Source organism: Myripristis murdjan, chromosome 11 (assembly GCF_902150065.1).
Source record: "Myripristis murdjan chromosome 11, fMyrMur1.1, whole genome shotgun sequence".
Classification (NCBI taxonomy): domain Eukaryota; kingdom Metazoa; phylum Chordata; class Actinopteri; order Holocentriformes; family Holocentridae; genus Myripristis; species Myripristis murdjan.
The window spans coordinates 10,158,589-10,177,845 of NC_043990.1; the positions used below are offsets into that span (position 1 = coordinate 10,158,589).

Here is a 19,257-nt window from a genome sequence, read left to right on the forward strand (position 1 = left end):
GCATGCCGCCTGTGCAGACTTCATTCTTACCGTGCGCACTCATAACAATCAGACGCTAGATGATCCTCAGTATTTCCACCGTCATCTCCGCGGCAAAGACGAGCCTCGCATGCGTTTCAGATGTCATTTGTGTATATATCTGATTTCGCATGCTTCCACTGTTGTTTTTCCTGCAGGAGGAGGAGAAGCAGACCGGAAACTGGAGCCCACCCTCTCCTCCTCCTCCTCCTCTTCCTCCTCCCTCAGCCCCCCGCCCTCCTCCGCAGTCCAGCCCGCTGCAGCCTGCAGGACAGATTGGCTTCCAGATGCAAACTCATAGTTTATTATGCATTGGAATATAAGGCAATCACAATAAAACTGACTTTATATGTTTATGCATGTGTTTCATTGTTTCTTTTTACATGTTTCATTGTCTGTCTCAGTGAGGTGCCCTCCTGCTGTCATGTCGTACATCTGCAGCGAGAGGCTTCACTCTGCCCTACTTCCGTTTTTGCTTTGCGTCGCATCGGGAAGCGCAAAAGCTCCTGAAAACAAAAGTGAACCAGTCTAATGTTCATTGTTTCAGAGGCCGATGTCTCAGAGGTGATTACATCAGACTGTGTTTGCAGTGGGTAGCCCAGGCGGTGGCTGGTTTATGGTCTAGACCCCCCAGATTTACTTTAATCAAGCTGCCGGCTCCTATTTGAAGTGATTTTCCGTCCTTTGACCTTGTCTGAAAAACTATTTGTGATGGTCCTAAACCTTTCTATTATCTTTGTGGACAGATTTATCCCCATTCAGTGTTTAACTCATCTAAATACATGATTAACATTATTTTTTGCTTCATATGACATGACTTTTCCTAATTTAAAGGGGACAAGTGGGTTAAACATAAAATCAACACAATGATATGTTTTCAGTATCCTGTACACATTCTGGTGTTTCTTTGCGGTCAGTTTGATCCCGTGTTGTTTTGGCTGCATAAAACATATAAGAAATATCAACATTTTGCACAAACTTGCTTTAGTTGTTTTGGATGATACTAAGGAGCTATAACATGTCATTTATAATTGTCAAAAAAAAAAAAAAAAAAAAAAAAAACATCCCTGTGCTTTATGACCCTCAGCTAACATAATATGAGAACCACTGATAGCTAATGTGACATTTTGGAGGAAAAACATGATTCCCACAAGAACTTTGATTTATAAGGTAATCCTTTAATTTCTGAGGTCAAATTGCCCCCAATTGTTTAAAAATGTTAGTACATTTGAAGGTACCAGGAGGGATAATTGTTTAGATGTCAGACGGGCTTGAACAATGGACTCACGCATTTTTGCACCACAACAATCTCTTCTGAATTTAATTCTAGTGAAAATAAACTCTAGTGTGCTCCTTATTTTGCCACGCGAGGACCACATGACCACAATTTGACAACCAGAGCTCCTGCTAACGAGCTTTATCATCTCATATTCAGAGCTGCACGCAGTTTTCCAGGACAGGCAGTGAACCATCTCGGTCCAGATATCCATATATGATCTTTGGTTCAACCAAGGCGCGCGCCTATGGGAGCGCGACGTTGTGCGCCGCACGTGAAGCTATGGCACAGTGAAACCGAACTACCGCGATTACGTAGCCTTTCACAGCCAATCACATTTCTCCAGCCTCCGTTTTCCAACCAATGAAAACTGTGTATGAGGATGACGTAGTCGTTTCCACCCGGAACACGCAGCGGGTTAGGTCGACGCTGTGCATTGTTGTCATTTCAAAACATGCTCATCATGTCCAAACAACAGAGGTTTATGCTCAATCCGGATTGTTAATCCCGTGTCGCCATGAGCAGCGTGTGTCGCGAGGTGATCACTCTCCAGCTCGGGCATTATTCCAACTTTGTCGGCACGCACTGGTGGAACCTGCAGGTGAGGAGGAGGATGGTGTTTTTGGGCTAGCATTAGCTTCGTTAGCTGCTGGAAAGTTTAGTAACAGAAAGCACGCGTGTGTGTTTAGACCCCGCATCCTGCTCCTCTGCTCTAATCTGCAGGATTAGCCAGCAGCGACAGTGTGTGTGTATGTATCCTCGAGCAGATTGAGATGGACATAGGTAGCGAGCGAGCGAGCGCGAAGATTAGCACGCTTTTAGCTTTAGCTAGCGGGCTAATGCTGCTAACTCATCACTTCAGTTAACCATAACAAGGTGATGACGTGCATGAAAAAATAGAAATCCATATATTTTTAGTGGCCACAGACTTTTGAGCGGAAGAAAATAAAAATGACACACTAGGAATCATATTTATCTTTTTTTTTTTTTTTTTTTTTTTTTACACCATTCAAGGCAGCAGAGTGATGTTGGGCTTTAGCTGCATCAGTCAGCCTCTATTGATCCATCCAGGGCTGCAGTGTGGAGCCCAGTCTTAGTTAGTTAGTTAGTTAGTTAGTTAGATACTTTATTCATCCCGAAGGAAATTCACAGTTTCCAGCAGTATCCACAGAGTACAAGATTAAGTAAATCAAAAATAAAGAATAAGTAAATCAAAAATAAAGAATAAAGATGACCCTCGAGATCTAAGGATCTAAGTACCAATGTGCAAAAAAAAAACAATGTGCAAAAAGCCAATAAAAACAGTGTGCATCAATGTATACAATGTATTTACAGTATAAACAGATGATAAATAAATAAATAGCGCCCAGATGATAAATAGATGATAAAAAGCCAATAAAACCAGTGTGCATCGATGTATACAATGTGCATAGATGTGGGCAATGTCCAAATTCACAGTATAAACAGATGATAAATAAATAGCAGCAGCAATATATACTCTATAAACGAGGATAAAAAATAGAATATGACCAGTTTAAACAGCAGGGGAACATCCCCTATCTATCCCTTTAACTAGCACTAATCCCTAATTTCTGTTTTAATAACGCCACAGTCTGTTAATTATGTGGTGTGAGGCTTGGAGTGAACTGGTCAGGTCTGCAAATGTTAATTTAATTGTGCTAAACCATTTTGATATGACTGCTTTGTCCCTGGTGGAGTGATTAAAGCATAACCTGTGATCCTCCTCCACCTCTCCAGGCTGTATTAACCCTCTGTTGTCCAGCGTCATACTGGCTGCACAGACCTCGCAGGTTAAATGGAGAGGAGCCTCCCTCTGTCTGACTCACCCCTGCCGTGTTTGTCTGTGTTTGCAGGATGCCTCTCTGTCGTACGACCCCGAGACCCCTCCGGGCGAGATCCAGAGCGATGTCGTGTTTCGTGAGGGACAGACTCTGGGGGGTCACGTCACCTACACGCCCCGCCTCATCGCCATGGATCTCAAAGGTGACCCGTCACTTAAGATTTAGTTTTTAGGCTGTCATTTTAAATGAAAGATATTAATATGGTTTTGTATTCCAATGCTGACATGTATGATGATTTGACATTATTAAATATCCGTCCTTTAACGCCGCTGGTTCTCTTTTCACTCTGTTTATCTCTGTAACAGGAAGCCTCCAGACTCTCCGACAAGAGGGAAGTCTGTACGACCCTGGCAAAGACACCACCACCTATACATGGTAATTAAAAGAGTGTGTGAGTGTGTGGAGATGCAAGTGTGCGTCTTTTATGGCACAGAAGATATTGTCATTTCACAGTTACTATAGATAGAGTTCAGAAATTCAGGCGTGTTCAGATAATGTGGTTTTCCAGTGCGCCTGTAGACAAATTATTGTGTTTTCCTGTGAAATGACTCACGCTGGTGTTTACCTCCTGCCCTTCGCTTCTTGAAACACCGAACGGCACAACATTTCTTTGTCCCATGGCCTGCATCAATAAATATTGGAAACATGTTAACATTTGATATATCAGATATCACAAAGTTTCCTGTCTGATCATAGATTTATGTGTTAAACCACCCAATGTATTAGCTGTGCCCGAGTGTTTTTATCATTTTCTCTCATGAAACATGAAAATGTGCTGCATCTGGCAGGGAGGGAGACATCATGATGCATGAAGAAAGTCCTCCGTCGAAGAACTCCTTCCTCCAAGACCTGGACAAGCTGGATGTGAGTAGGTTGACTTGGCAAAAAAAGTATTGACTTGATATGTTGTTCCATAATATTGCTTTGAGGCATTGATGCAAATTATTTTGTATATATTTATTTTTTTCAGTCTAATAGTCTTTAACTTAAAGTCCTCCTCCAGCTGTTTATCAAGCAACTAAAAACGACCTCTTTTCAGTATTACATATCAGTATTACATATTTAGAATTTTTGCCCCTTAGTGCCTTAAAATGCCTTAAATCTAACTCTGAATATGCAAATAGACCCGTCCCGTCCCCTGTCACTTGTGAAAATTGCGCCGTATTTATAATCTAACTGTGGAAAAAAAAATTTTCAGCGAATCTCTCATTTTTAGGCGACATAAACATAAGAAAAAAACACATTTTTGAATATACAGGTTCTTTAAGTCCACAAAATGCACTGATATGTTGAAAATGAGATAAATCGGTTTTCAACATGTCCACACTTTAGAAAAAATAATAATAAAAAAACAGTTTTAATTTTTGTTACTTCTAATGGCAAAGATGCGGTTTATTTCCCTCTCGCACCTTAATCTGGTTTTGCTGAGCGCTGGAACGTATTTAGTGAGAGCTGGCTGTGCAGATTCAAGCAGATTCACAGTGTTGCTATAACAACATCAGTACCAAATAATGAATATTTATGTGCCAAAGTGGCCGAAAGGGACAACTTACCACCCAAAGCCATCGTTTGCTAGTGTTTGCCCGGTGGCTGATGTTAATCTTTTTTTGCTGCTCCTAAAAATGCAGAGATGATTCACTGTTGCCTCCATCTCTGCAGTTTCTGGTGTCTTTTGTTTTGTAAAAGGCCAAAACTTAAGCCCAACTTGATGTGCCCAATACGCTGTCTCTGTCTCCAGAACGGAGAAATTTTGGCCGAGGCGGATTATCCCTCCACGTCCCAGCCTCAGTGCTCAGGTAAGCAAAACATAACGTAACTTTTTTTTTTTTAACATGAACTATTATCCTCAGTCTAAATGCGTAGTTAAGCGTGGCGGTGATCTCTCCTCCTCTCAGGGCCGGTGAGCGTGGAGACGGTGAACAGCCGCCTGGAGCGAGTGCAGGGCGTCTACAGGCTGGAGGGCAGCGTGAGGGTGTGGTCCGACTTCCTCAGGATCCACCTGCACCCCCGCACCATCTCCATCATCCACCAGTACAACCACGACGGGTAAAGCACGACGCCAGCTCTCACACACCGTGCTGGGAGTGATCCGGGATTTGGGAAGATTGATTATTTCAATCCAAAAATGTATTTGAAAAGGCTCAGATACCCGACTACCAAACGGTGAAAGTAAAGCCCATCGTTGGTTCTAACTAATATGAGTCGTTTTAGGACATTTACTAACAAAGTAAACATGTTCATGGGATTGAGCCTCAACAAAGCCTTTATGTGTACGTATGTGTGTGTGTGTGTGTGTGTAGGGAGGCTCATCGTCTGGAGGCGTTCGGCCAGGGCGAGGCTCTCCTGCAGGGGGCGGTGCTGGAGGAGCTCGAGGACAAACTGCACTTCTTTGTGGAGGAGTGTGATTACCTGCAGGTACCTCTCCTCGTTGGGTTTTTGGTTTTTAAATTTGAATGACAATCTCTTAGGAGAATATTAGCTTCATAAATAATGACAGTGATCTTTTTTTTTTCTTGGGATGGCTATATGAATGCACAAACAAAAGCCTGTGACTGAGACCTGACTGCTGTTGCCGAATTCAAATCCATTTTTATTTTGTTCTTATTTTTATTTTCGTGTTAGGGCTGCGACTAATGATTGCATTCATTGTGTATTAACCTATAAATCATGTTTTTTATAAATCAGTTAATCAAGTGCCAGAAATAGTGATGTACTCATATAAGTTTAATCAGCAGCCAAAACGAAGATTTAATTTTATGATATGAATGGAGAAAAGTAAGCCAACTGTAGCATGTTAGTGACCTTTATGCTGCTGTAGTCGGCCAGTGTTTGGACTTTTATGATAAATGATAAAAAGGTTGATTTATCAAAATTATAATTATTATTTTTTAATTTTTTTTCTGTATTGTTTCAGCAGTAGAGTGTGTTTACTGTAGTCATGGTATCTGCTCTCAACACATTTTCTTTCTTCCTTTCTTCCCTCTGTTGTTTCGTCTTCCTCCTCCCAGGGCTTTCAGGTGCTGTGTGATTTGGCCGATGGCTTTTCAGGCCTGGGGTCAAAGGTCACCGAGATGCTGCAGGACTCCTACAGCGGGAGGGGCATCCTGACGTGGGGTTTAGCGCCTGTCAGTCACCCCAATTCAGTGAGTGACAGAGCCGCTGGGGAGCAGGTTATGTAAAAGGCTTTTTTTGTGTGTGTGTGTGAATTTGCTGGTGTGCTAATAGAATTGATTTCTGTTGATTCAGACTCCAATGAAGGACATCTACCACCTGATAAACTACGCGTTAGGGATGGTCCACTTAGCCAATCACAGCTCTTTCTTCTGCCCCCTGACCCTGCGTGGCGGGCTCAGCAGACATCCCACGCCTCACACAGCCTTCCCCCACCTGACCTACGATGTGAGCCTCACTTAATATTTCCTGCTTTTGCTCTCCCGCCTAAAGGAAATGATGTCGTTTCAACCCCTCTGTGTTGACTGAAAACATAATTGTGCACTTTTTAGATGATTTTAAACTGTCGAGTGTGTTTTCTTGTGTATATATGAAATGTGGTATATGTAATTCTTCTGTTTATCTAAAGCCGTTTGTCTCTTGGTGTGTGTTTCCTCCGTGCCAGCCCTCGCTGTGGTACCACTCCAGCTCAGTCCTGGCTCTGGCCCTGGACGCCGTCACTGTTCCTTACAGGCTGAGGCACAACAGCGTCCCCATGTGGCAGGTGGCAGATGCACTGGCCGTGTCTGGGAGAAAGGTGAGATATTTTTCATTGATTTTAAAATAAACCACAAATCAACTGCTACACACGTGCTACTCTGAGCGTAACTGCTCATTTTGATTTTCATTATCCTTCATTGCCGACATTTGTACATTTGCTGACAAGTTTAATGGGCTTTTACAATTTGTGAGACCAAGTCAGAATTAATAAAACCAACAAAAAGCAGCCTAGAAAAACACGACCAGTCTATTTTATTTCTCGTTGGCAGGTTTTTTTTGTACTAAATTTAACGTGAAATGAGTGTAGCATCAGCCAGCAGCACTAAACACACATCATTGGGTTTGTTCAGTGCAAATGAGATAACCAGATGCACTAAATGACCTTTGCCATGACCTGTAACCAGTAAAGTCGGTGCAGAAGGAAAAGGCGAGGCTTGAGAACGGTGAAGGAAAAATGTGCAAAAGGCTCCGTCTTGTGCTGAACACGCTGATTTGAAACCCAGGTGGTGGCTGCTTACGGCGCCGTTCCCTTCCCCATGATGCACGGCGGCTCTCTCCCCGACGCCCTGAGTGCTTGTGCAGATGTGTTACCGTGGAAACCCCTATCGGCGTGCCCGGAGCTCGGTGACAGTCGCTGCTACGGCCAGCTGGTGACTCTGAAAGGCTTCGAGGGCCAGAGACTAGTCAGGTCAGCCTTTTTTAAATAAACCGTCTGCAAAGTGCTTTCTTTGTCTTGTCCAGGATTTTCTCATATGCAGGGCAAAAGAATCATGTGCACAAAACAAAGTTATTTATTCGAAATAGGTTTCTTGTATTTTTTTCATGTCATTGTTTACAGACGGGGTGGTACAGTGTTTGTTTCACAGCATACGTAGCTGAAGTCACATAAAGTCCCAGCCAAGCCTAAAATAGCTTCACGAACAGACACAAAGGATTACACCACTTGGCCCTGAAAACCACAGTGCAGTAAAATGTGAATTCTATTTTTTTTTTTTTTAACGTGTTGTAAAATGTTGTGCTTGTTGCCAGCAGCTCTCTGGCTCCAGGAACGCAGCCGCCCACTCCCCTGCACAGCCTCCACAGCGGGGAAGACGTCCTCGCATCCTACATCAGATCTTTCTACCCCACCACTCCTCTGTGAGTCTGCACACACACACACACACACACACACACACACAGTTTACCACACTGATCTTCTGGACACTGAGCTTGTCCAGAATTCTGTGGCTAGAATCCTGACAAAATCTAGAAAATTTGACCATATCACACCTATCCTGGCCTCTCTTCACTGGTCACCGGTCCAAGCCAGAGCTGATTTTAAGGTTCTTCTTTTAACTTATAAGGCCAGAACTAATTACACCATATACACCAGCACGCCCTCTTCGTTCTCTTAATGCTGGTCTCCTGGTCACTCCTTCTTTTAACAAAAAATCGGCTGGCTTCAGAGCTTTTTCCTACCGTGCCCCATATCTCTGGAGCCGCCTCCCGTTACATGTCAAAGAAGCGCGTTCAGTGGAAATCTTTAAATCAAGACTGAGAACCCACCTTTACTCACTACATTACAGCCTCCCCTAAAACTTAGCTGGGCATATCACTTTTTAACACTTATTTATCATTGATGTTTTTAATGTGGTGTTGCTGATTCACTTTCATTGTTATTATTGTTAACTGACTGCTGTATGTTGTACTTTTTAACTGTCAAGTACATTCATTATAACTTGTATGGCCTATCACCTTTTAACATCTATTTAACACCGATGCTTTAAGGTGGTTGCTCCACTTGTAATAGTTATTGTTAATTGATTGCTGTGTGTTGTTCTTTTTAACTGTGAAGTGTGTTTGGACCATGTTGCATGGTGATTCCACACTCTAAATAAATAATTTGATTGATTGATCATGCACAAGCAACTGCTGGTCGTTGTTTACAGGTAGATTAAACATCTCTTTGACCTCTGCTCTCCCATTTCTCCTTCCCTGCACACAGGGCTCTGCAGCTGGTGTCGAGCCCCAGTAAGCTGACGCCGCCTTTCCCACAGATATTCAGCCAGTCCCTCGGTGCTCAGGGCTTTTTGCAGAGCGAGTCCCTGCCCCCTGGCTGTGAGTACACCCCGATCCCACGTCACTGTTTAGGTGCTTTTCTATGAGAGGGGTCCCTCTGGTCTTGCAGCCCTCTCTGTCCATATCTGATTACACATCTGGCTAGTATGTGGAAGTTTTCGACTTAAAGAAAGAGAATCTGGTGTGGATTTACGTTTTTCTGATTGCCGAGTCTCTAAATTACTAAGTAATATGTTATCTTCCATTCAGTTTTTTCAGGTGCCATTTTTATTCCTTGTTCCCTGTCACACTGTGCCAAGGATTGTTTGACATTCAAATAAGGACTTGTTACAAGTCATGTGATTTGGCTGAATGAGATTAAGAGAACCGGATTCTGTGCCGTTGCGCAAGTGTGGATTAATAGTGTGCACAAGGATACTGAGGATCACCATGGCTGTCTTGTATCTTGTTGTTTCCTGGCCCTGCTCTGCACACGGTTCAGTTAAGTTGGGCCACATCTTAAATCTCTGCCTCTCCTCGTTTGCAGGTCCAGCCCCTGTGGTTTCCTCCGTGCCCGTCTTGACGTCCCTCCAGTCCGGCCCTGCTCTCTGCCCGTGGCTTTCGGAGCTCCACCGCAGCGTCAGCACCCTCGACATCCGCCGCGTGGCCCCCAGCTTCCTCTCCCAGGGGCCCGAGATGGCCGACTACCGCGACGCCCTGGAGCAGCTGTGCCTCCTGGCTCGGTGTTACCGCGACGACAGCGGTGGCGTGATGCGCTCGTCCTCCTCAGAGGAAGATGACGATGATAACTGACATTCTGACAGTGTGTCTTTATTTGAGGGCCATGATCACCTGGATGGACTGATCTCCATGTCAGACCATCTGCTGTGTTGCAGGTCTCTGTGTGCATTCAGCACTGGTAAACCCCGTGTGTGTGTGTGTCTGTGTGTGTATATGTGTGTGTGGTCGCCCATACCAAGATGAAAAGGAAGTGTTTCTACTTTCTACAAATTGTAAGCACTTTTTTTTTTTTTTAAATCAGTGATTCTCTCTAAAAAGTAATTGGGAGACTAATTACTTCTGCGTTACTTTCTAAAACCCAGACCAGCCCTTATCACAAGAACAAGACACCAAATTATCCTCCTGAAACAGATTGTCACAGCTCATCATTCATGCACTCTATAACTTTAGCACTGTCCCGATCTATCTGTGTGTGTGTGTATGTGTGTGTATGTGTGTGTATGTGTGTGCGTGCATTGTCCTATGATTTTCTGGATGAATGTAAATGATAAATACTGTAAGGAATATGTTCAGTTGCACTCACAGCAGTGTCAGTGCTGCATGGAAGCGAGTTCAGATTACGAAGTTACATAATCCAAAGTGGTTGTTAGTTTCAGTGTTGTACTGTTGGGATTACAGACGAACCTCCACCATACTCATAATCTCCCCGCCAAGAACTCATTACATCTGTCAAAAGCTAACAATACGATCGGGAGGAGCCGGTGGATTTGGCCGGTTTCTGAAAGATCTTGAATGATCAGTGTGACGAGGCCAAGGGAATTCAAAGACGTCTATGCAGACCTGAGAGGAATATACATGTGAAGAAGAGGATGGATGAAGCTCGGTGAATGAACTGTGGTTACATTTCACTGAATGACTTTGTATATCTAATTAAATGCATTTTATACTAAATGCTGTTGTTTTCACTGTTTTATTATATTTACACTTCCGTAGCTGTACCACATTGATATAAATGTTTGTTTTTTTATTGATCTTAAAGTCTAAAGAGCAGGCTCATTGCTATGGTTAGCCGTTTTAAAAATCCATAGCCAGACTTAATTTTTATTACATTATCTAATTACATTTAGACTAGTCAAAACTCAAATTAGATATTTCAAGTTGTAATTGCAGGTATCATTATTCTGACAAGTAACAAGGACTAGACAAAATGCCTGTGCTGATATCTAATGTTAATTTTCAGTGTTTCCACTCTATAGACAAGCACTGGCAAATTGAGTTTTGTTAGATATGCAGAAAAATTAACTAAATTCAGGCCAGGCATGACCGTGTTAAGGACTTGATCTTATAGCCACACCAAGTGGCAAAATTATGAAGGATAGGCACTTTATTATTTAGGGTGGGCAGCATTACACAGTGCACAATAAATTAAAGCTAACCTGCCTGCAGCTTTATAGACAAACTTCTAAAGAAATGCACTTTTTAGAGAACATTTGTAAATTTAGAATGGCATGAAAGGCCATAACTGGGTCAGGAGTCAGGTTTTCACTAACATTTTTTACTACATTCTTTATTACAAGGGAATATGTGTGCCGCTTTATGAAGACATTAAACACACACACAGCCATTTACAGCTCTTGTACAATGGCATGTGCATTTAACTGCCCACTAGTTAAAGTGACTATCATTGTGTGTGAGATAAAACATCAAAACACAAACAAATCCAGATCACACATTTCTTTATTCCGAAATAAAATGATAGAAGGATTTCACAAATGCGAGGGGTTGTTGGAGAGTAACACCCCTACCCAGCCTATCCACAGAGGAACAGTATGCTTTTTACATGTGTGATAAAAAGGCTAAGACACATACTATAGCATAATTCAATCCATTTAAACTTATAAAACTGAGATTGCACCCTGTTATTTTACAAACACCTCCATAAAAGACAGCTCTACTGAAAATATACGTAGAGAAAAAAAAAATCAAATGAACTGGAAAAGCTTGCGCATGAAGGACACAATGAGCATGAGTGCCTGGTATTCTACAGCTATTTATCAAAAAACAAAAAGAGACCAGAACAGGATCGTGGGATTTGGGGAATGTAATTGGAGAACAGGGGGACACGTTGGGATAAGAGCTCACGAGAGACGCTCCAAACTCAGGACTAGGATCGAGAACGGGAACGAGAACGGGACTGGGAGCGGGATTTGGAGCGGGACTCTGAGCGGGAAACGGATGGGGAGCGGGAGCTGGCTTTGGCAGGTGAGGGGGAGTGGGATTTGGACTTGGACTTTGATTTAGACCTGGCTCTGGGTTTGGCTTCAGGGGGACTGCGGGAGCGGGAACGTGAGCCCCTCTCGGCCTCGCCCCCCTCTTCGTCGCTCTTGGCCTGCTCGCGGCCCTTGGAGCCTGATTTCCTGGAGCGATCCTTGACCCCTGACCTAGAGCGAGATCTGGAGCGAGAGCGAGATCTGGACCTGGACTCCTCTTTCCGGCTCCTCTTCCCTTCTTTCTTGCTCTTTTTGCTCTTGGGGCTGCGGCTCCTGCTGCGACTGCGCGCCTCGTCGCGGCCGCGGCCCTCCTTGCCCTTGTGAGCACCGTTGCTGCGCTCCTCGTCCTCCTTCTTGCTCTTGTTCTTAGTCTTCTTGCTACGGGAGCGGCTACGGGAACGGGAAGCAGCCCTGAGGACAAAGATAGCAAATGAAAGCAATGTCAACAGAAAGCTAAGGGAACCAAAACTGATAATCTCAGATAATCTCCAACTAATGCCCCCATCTACTTGGTTGCTTTGTACACTAGCCTTTTTTTTTTTTTTTTTTTTTTTGAATTGGACATTTAAAAATCAAACTGCCTGCCTCAAATATGACTCCCTCTGATTTAAAATGGCCAAAATAAATAAAACAAAAACCGAGATGACTGCCCACTTTCCTTTTAAGGCACGCATTTGAAAAAAAAACAAACAAACAAAAAAACAAACAAAAAAACAAACAAGTTTACTCTCTGGTTTAAACCTTTGGAGAAAGTACACGTGCCCAAAAGTACTGATGGACAACAGAAATAACATGAACTCTTGGGGTGTATTCCCCTCAAAGCTGGCCTCTCTGTTTCTATTTCTGCAGAGGGTTGACCTCTCACCTGGAGCGGGAGCGGCTGCGGCTGCTGCTCTCACTACGGCTGCGGCTCTTGCGTGACCTGCGGCTCCTGGAGCGGGACCTGGGAACAAAGAGGAACATGTGAGCTGTCAAAAACACAGACGATGCAATCTTGATGTGCAAATGCCCCACATAGATTGATAAATGATTATGCGGGTGGTTTCTGCCAGCAATCTCACTGGACTGGGTTCCAACTGTGCTGTGAAGCATGACTAGCTGTACTTCACTGGCTGCCAGTCTCACGGTACCCAATGTACTTCGTGAAATTTGCCTTCTGTAATGTTTTATTTCTACACATGCATGCCGCTTTTCAGACAACCTTTAAGACAGGACATGTTGGAAGACGCTCAATAAAAAACAGTTTCTCACAATAGAGAACTGTCCTCTTGGGCACTATTGCAAGAGTCAGAGGTTTGTTTATGTGCAACACTAAACTGGATCATGTTACAATGATGTGTCTCACCTGGATCGGCTGCGACTGCGGGAGTAAGAGCGGCGGCGTCTTGCACCCGGGCGATCTTCAATGAGCCGGATTTTCCTGCCGTTCACCTCTGTGCCATCCAGCTTCTCCAGGGCCCTCTTCATGTCAGAGTAGAGCCTGAACTCGATCACTCCCTCATTCCTCCGGCCCTTGTTAGTGTCGGCATATGTCACCTCCCCTGCCTGTCTCATGTAGTCCTGAGGAGTCACAAAAGCAAGCATGGTGATTAGAGGGTATTGTTAGCTCCCGATTCTTTTGTTGAAAGCCCAAGTACAGACCGGAGTCAGTCTTCAATTTTCTGATGCAATATTTATTATGGTCACATATAAAGCAAGCGCTGGTCTCAGTGTGACTGAGCTCAGCGATATCAGGAAATGATACACATTTATGTTCTTGGGCTTGGGCCTGCCCCGTATAGAGGTTGGACTTAAATGCAACCGAGAATAATTGGCCAGTTACCCGGACATGGACAGGCCAACCGCTGTCCACGCCTTGTTTCTGGAATGTGCTATGCTATGTGTGTGAATGTTGACTGGTCGTGTATCTAATGCAACAGGCCTAAATAACAAGATAGAGAAAGTACATCTGGCTCCTGCTGTGTCTATCCTCTGCTTAGCAGCCAAGCTGCCCTGAACTATGTAATACATTGGATAATGCAAGAAACATTGAACTATACGGCCAATTGTTACAGTATGACAACTCAAGAACCTTCAACATCTCACTGCTTTCCTTGTGGCCAAACAAAAAATATCCAACAGAGCAGAATACACTGTCGTAGAGCACTAATAGATTAATAGTATAAATTAGAACTATTTTGTGGCACTCTCTGGTCTTGTATGAAGCTGGCCTGACATTTCTATATCATCACATTTCCAAATTTAAACATTATATACCAAGAAAGCAGACTACCAGGTGTATTTGAAAAAGAAATTCTTTCGATAGCAAAAATTGGAAAACTGTATGAAAAATGTCACTTCATACCTTCAAGTCCTGCCAGCTGCAGCGGCTGGAAAGGTTCTCAACAATGAGCCGGTAATCTGTCCGTGTTGGTGGGCCGTATCTGTCTCTTCCCCCGCGCCCATATCCACCTTTCAAGGTAACAAGGAAAGACCAAGAGCAATGAGAACCGAAGACAGACTGAGACAGCGCCATAATACTGAACTCCAAGCTACACACTACAAACAATGTCCATATAAATCTGGGAAAAGGAAACAAAAGGGGAAAAGCAAAGATGAGAAAGAGCTACACAAAATGTGAAATTAAAGTAATCAAACCAAAAAGCATTAACTCCTTGGAAAACTAACTCATCTTTCCTATAAATCGCCGAAGTCTTTTCAATGAAAACCTAGGCCTACACAACTGTAACTTTTTAAATTGTTAAAAAGATATAAATAAATAAAAATAAGTGAATAGTCCTATTCTCTTAAAAAAAAAAAAAAACTGAAATCAAACTTATAACTGACCGAGGAAGTACTTACGGTGAACTAAAGTAAGTTTCTAAACTACCATATCTAAAAACATTTCACTGTTATAAACATGTTCTTTTTTTCAGGCACCTATAAGAGCTGAACCCACATCTGTTCCTAACCCCATGGCATCCTCACCACCCGGCCTGGGCCTAATGGGAAAAGCGGTCTTCATTCACAATGGCTCCCTTTTTTGGTCTGCCCAGGGGCCCAGAATGGTCAAACCACACTCTTGGAAAGGGGACACCATGGCCAGCAATAGGGGCAGGCAGTCAGCAAAGGACTCTTTCAATTAAAACATTGAGGTTCTTTGTTAAATCTTTACCTTTTAAATTGACAATCATTTTAAATAAAATAAAAAATGGAATAAAACATCAATAGATTACAAGATACTTCACAATAAAATACTTTTACAGTATTCAAATCAAGACAATTATTCTCTTCCATCAGATATTATATCCCAAGCCAGTTCCCCCAGCAAAAATTCCCAAGTAACAGCATTCTTGGTTTCACCAAAATACTTTTCCAATCCAGCATTTGGAAACCCAAATATATTTTTCAAGTCATTGGTGGCTCTGGTGCACACAAATTTAATCATCATCTACTGATGAGAAAACCTCCTCTCACCCCTGCTGCTGAAAAGAGCTGTGAAGTACGTCAGTGAGTGGCGCTCACACTAGAGCTGGGTGACATGAACAAAAAAATATATCGTTGACTGAAAATCTTGATATTGTGACTACTGAGGGGATGACTACTGGTGCTTTCATAAGACATTCAAATACAAGAAATTTTAGATTAATATTTTTTAGTAATGTGGATATGACAATGGAACAGCTAGAACAGTTGAAAAGGCTCAGAAAATTGCATCCCTTTACTGTAATGCAGCATTTTAAACCTGGAAAAGACAATACTTATACTACATCACAATATTACGATATCCATATTCCAAGACTATATCTAGTCTCACAACAATATAATACTGATATATTGCCTAGCACCTACACTGTCAGCCTATTTGCAAGACAATATCATCCAAATCTTCCTTCCTGGAACTGCCCTATCCAGAAACAGTGCCACACCTTAATGGTAAATACACCAATAGATACCTGGGAGGCTCAGAGAGACCAGACAATACCAAACTAATGATGGAATTACAAAGGGGTGTGTGTGAGAGAGAGAGAGTGTGTGTGTTCCATATGCACAACCAAAGACTTTAGAGGATACAATTGGCTTGCACTTAAGGACACTTTGGTTAATTGTCCAGCAGGGAGGTAGACACAGCTCAGTCATGCATAATGGAGATCAAATGCAAGTTCTTGTGTAGAGCTAATAAATAAATATCTCGCTAACTACGCCTCCAGAAGTGAAGAACTGAGTCACTTCTGTCAACCACACCATTTGCAATACCGACTACTTGGATGTAAATTGAATGCACATCAGCCACCAAGGACAAGCTTAAAATGTATGCAAAAGGAATTGCAATAACTTGTTCTGTGAAGTGAGTGAAAGCCCTCCAGAATGACATTCCTTATATGTAACAAAACAAAATTTTACGGGACACTTACTCCTTCCGCCATAGCTCCCGTCTCGACGAGGTCCCTTTGTGTGCTCCACAATAACCCTCTCCCCACACAAGTCCTTGCCATTCAGGTCATACACAGCATCATCTGCATCCCGGGGGTCATCAAATTCAACAAACCCATACCTTAAGAGGAAGAGAAACACATTAGGACTAGATTATAACAAGATACTGGAGACTGTGCAGTCCAAAAAGATAGAATGACATGTACAATTACAGCCATTACTACTTATCACACACATTACATGTATACTAACCAACACTTTATAGACAAAAACGAATGACTGAAGAAAAGATGCACACCTCATTATCACTTGTTTGAAAGCTGCTATGCCAAAATTTCCTATAACATGTTGCCAATGTGTGACCGTACTGCCACTACAAGGATTTTTTTTGTTTGTTTGCGTGGAAAATGTACTTAAAACTACAAGCCAATATACAAGCAGACTTCCTATAACTGATAAGCTCAACACAAGTGTTAGCTTGCGATAACCCTAGAAATACTTTTATCATAGTTTATTACAGAGAACTAGATACACCAGGGATATCGCTTTCAGTTTGTGAAGACACGCAGGATTACATATTTATGTATTTAACCTTCTATTATCTTTCAGGTCAATCTACACCTGATCCAAAATGTGATGCCTCTAAAGATTTGTCCCTACTTAATGGGGACAAATGGGTAAACATGCAAGTAACCTGTTTTCAATACCCTGAGATTTTGTGTGCATAGGTGTTTCCTTGGCCCAAGAACATGTAAGAAATAAACATTTTACACACATTTGCTTGAATTGAGATGGCAACTTGGAACTATAACAAACCATTTATAACAGTCACAAAACTTTATGACCCCCACCTAACATAACCACACCTGTGGCAGTGTGAGAACCACTGATTTAGTTAATGTGCCATCTGGGAGGGGAAAACATGATTCCCACAAGAAATTTGATGTACAAGGGGGTTAAGTGGGGGAGGTTGTGTGTGTTTAAAGGGCTATTTGGGTAGTCAACAAGACACATAAACTTGGGTAACTATTATTATTATTATAGTTTTCCCTGATAATTAAATATGAGGTAAAACTGACCCCGATTCACAAAAGAAGTTAACAAAACTTAAAATTTCATTTAGTTCCATGGTGTAACGAAGCCACGCCAGGGGGAAACACACTGTGCAGGAGGAAAACACACAACGGCATAACAAAAGGGCCTGCACGTAAATCACACACAGTACAACATTACACGATCTAACCGTTAGCCATGTGCATAACTTACTTACAGCCGCTTGCTCGGCTTAGTGTTATAAACATGAACGGCGCTGCAAACACACGCAGCCCGCTTGTGTAACATGGCCACGTATAATCCAGAAGAATAACTGTTAGCTTAGCTCACCGCTAGCGCCGTGTGCGACCGTTACGCTAATGCTAACAGATGCTAACCTTTAAAGTTAACTTAAGTACCCAACAATACACCAAGCACGTTTACAAAGACATGGGGATGCTGGTAATTATACTTTAAGAGGCTGGTAGAGTTAGATATCAAGCGGTTGCTAGCTAGCCTAAGCTAATTGAGTGTGTGGTCGGGCCTGTTGCAGCCGAGGCCCAAACACACGATGCGGCCTGCGAAGACGTTAGCCAGCCGCGGAAAGCTTCATCGACGTTACCCGTTTTTCAGGTCGACTTCGAGTATCTTCCCGTAGCCCTTGAAGAACTTCTCGACGTCCTTCTCTCTGGCTCGGTAGCTCAGCCGTCCGATGTACACCCTCGACATGGTTTCCCCAGGTTCGACGCGGCTGGAAGGAGAAATCCGTGAGCGGACGCGCACAACGGGCGGGCGCGAGACTTGCACAGACACATCGGTTATGCGCGGCTCTTCGACGCGATTGGTCGAGAGACGCGAGGGGGCGTGGCCTCGAGCCCCCTACTCGAGCAGCCGCGCTCCCGACACGTTGTCTGCTGTTGATTTAATCATTTAATCAGTTAATCATTTCCCTTCATGATTTACTGTTTGACTTGGACTGAGCCCTCCTGCTGCCTTCAGATTTACTGACATTCAACATGAACTGGGGGCAGTTTTTCCGCAGTTATTTAAACCTCCAGAAAATAATAATAATTGTTACACATGTTTACGCCCTTTAACTAAAACATAACTATGGAATCAAATTATGGTCAATACTATTTTGAGCTTCTGAAAAAGGTTCTTTATTGATTATAATGATATAGCATACATCATGTGGTTTGATGCCATAGAGGTCAACATTTGTCTGTAGGCATGTACACTGAGCAGCTCTGTGGTTAATCAGTGACAAAACAAACCATGCACTTGTCAGTATATACACTGACGCATAATATTTATGTGTTTTGTTATGTTACTATGAACTGAAGCAGCTTCTTGGATGAGAAGTGAAACGTCTTGAATAATCTACACAGAGTCCAGCTGACCTTGACTCAACCCTACATGGAGAGCCATGACCTGGATGACTGAACACCTACACAGACATGTTACTGTGAACTTATTTACCGCAAAGAATTCATTAAATAAATCTAAAAACAGAGAATGAAGAGCAGAATCAGTTTGCTTTGATTAATTTAATTTTAAAAAATAATGGTTGGATTTTGACAACAGATAAATATAAAATGACTGAAATTCCTGCATATTGAAACTATATAGGTTTAGGAGAGCCATTCTAATGACCATGTATTCTGCAAAACATATATAATATTATTCTCTCTCTCTTTTTTTTTTTTTTTTTTTTTGTGCACCGTGACTGTTATTGTCTGTGCTTTTGATCTATCTCTATCCACTATGAGGAAGGATACAGTATGTATGAGATTGAATGCTAACATCTGCCCATCTGAAGGAAGTTCTCCCATACCAAGAGCAGCTTAACCAACTCAGTCATGTGTGTTTTCATGTTATCTTTGCAGCTAAATCTTCT

The 19,257-nt window shown here is 42.6% G+C and overlaps 2 protein-coding genes across 2 annotated transcripts; one reads left to right on the forward strand and one right to left on the reverse strand.

Moving 5' to 3' along the window:
* Positions 1-1,700: 1,700 nt before the first annotated feature.
* Positions 1,701-10,596, forward strand: msto1 (misato mitochondrial distribution and morphology regulator 1). The gene is made up of 14 exons (XM_030062896.1): positions 1,701-1,895; positions 3,169-3,298; positions 3,462-3,531; positions 3,945-4,020; positions 4,895-4,952; positions 5,052-5,202; positions 5,457-5,571; positions 6,165-6,299; positions 6,403-6,555; positions 6,773-6,904; positions 7,371-7,555; positions 7,900-8,004; positions 8,852-8,964; positions 9,452-10,596. The coding sequence occupies exons 1-14, from the start codon at positions 1,812-1,814 to the stop codon at positions 9,715-9,717; spliced, it is 1,773 nt and encodes a 590-aa protein (XP_029918756.1). The 5' UTR covers positions 1,701-1,811; the 3' UTR covers positions 9,718-10,596.
* A 768-nt stretch (positions 10,597-11,364) lies between these two features.
* On the reverse strand, positions 11,365-18,165 carry srsf4 (serine and arginine rich splicing factor 4). The gene is made up of 6 exons (XM_030062903.1): positions 17,983-18,165; positions 16,310-16,449; positions 14,260-14,366; positions 13,261-13,475; positions 12,781-12,858; positions 11,365-12,326 (listed from the first exon to the last, which is right to left on the reverse strand). The coding sequence occupies exons 1-6, from the start codon at positions 18,087-18,089 to the stop codon at positions 11,810-11,812; spliced, it is 1,164 nt and encodes a 387-aa protein (XP_029918763.1). The 5' UTR covers positions 18,090-18,165; the 3' UTR covers positions 11,365-11,809.
* Positions 18,166-19,257: the final 1,092 nt, after the last annotated feature.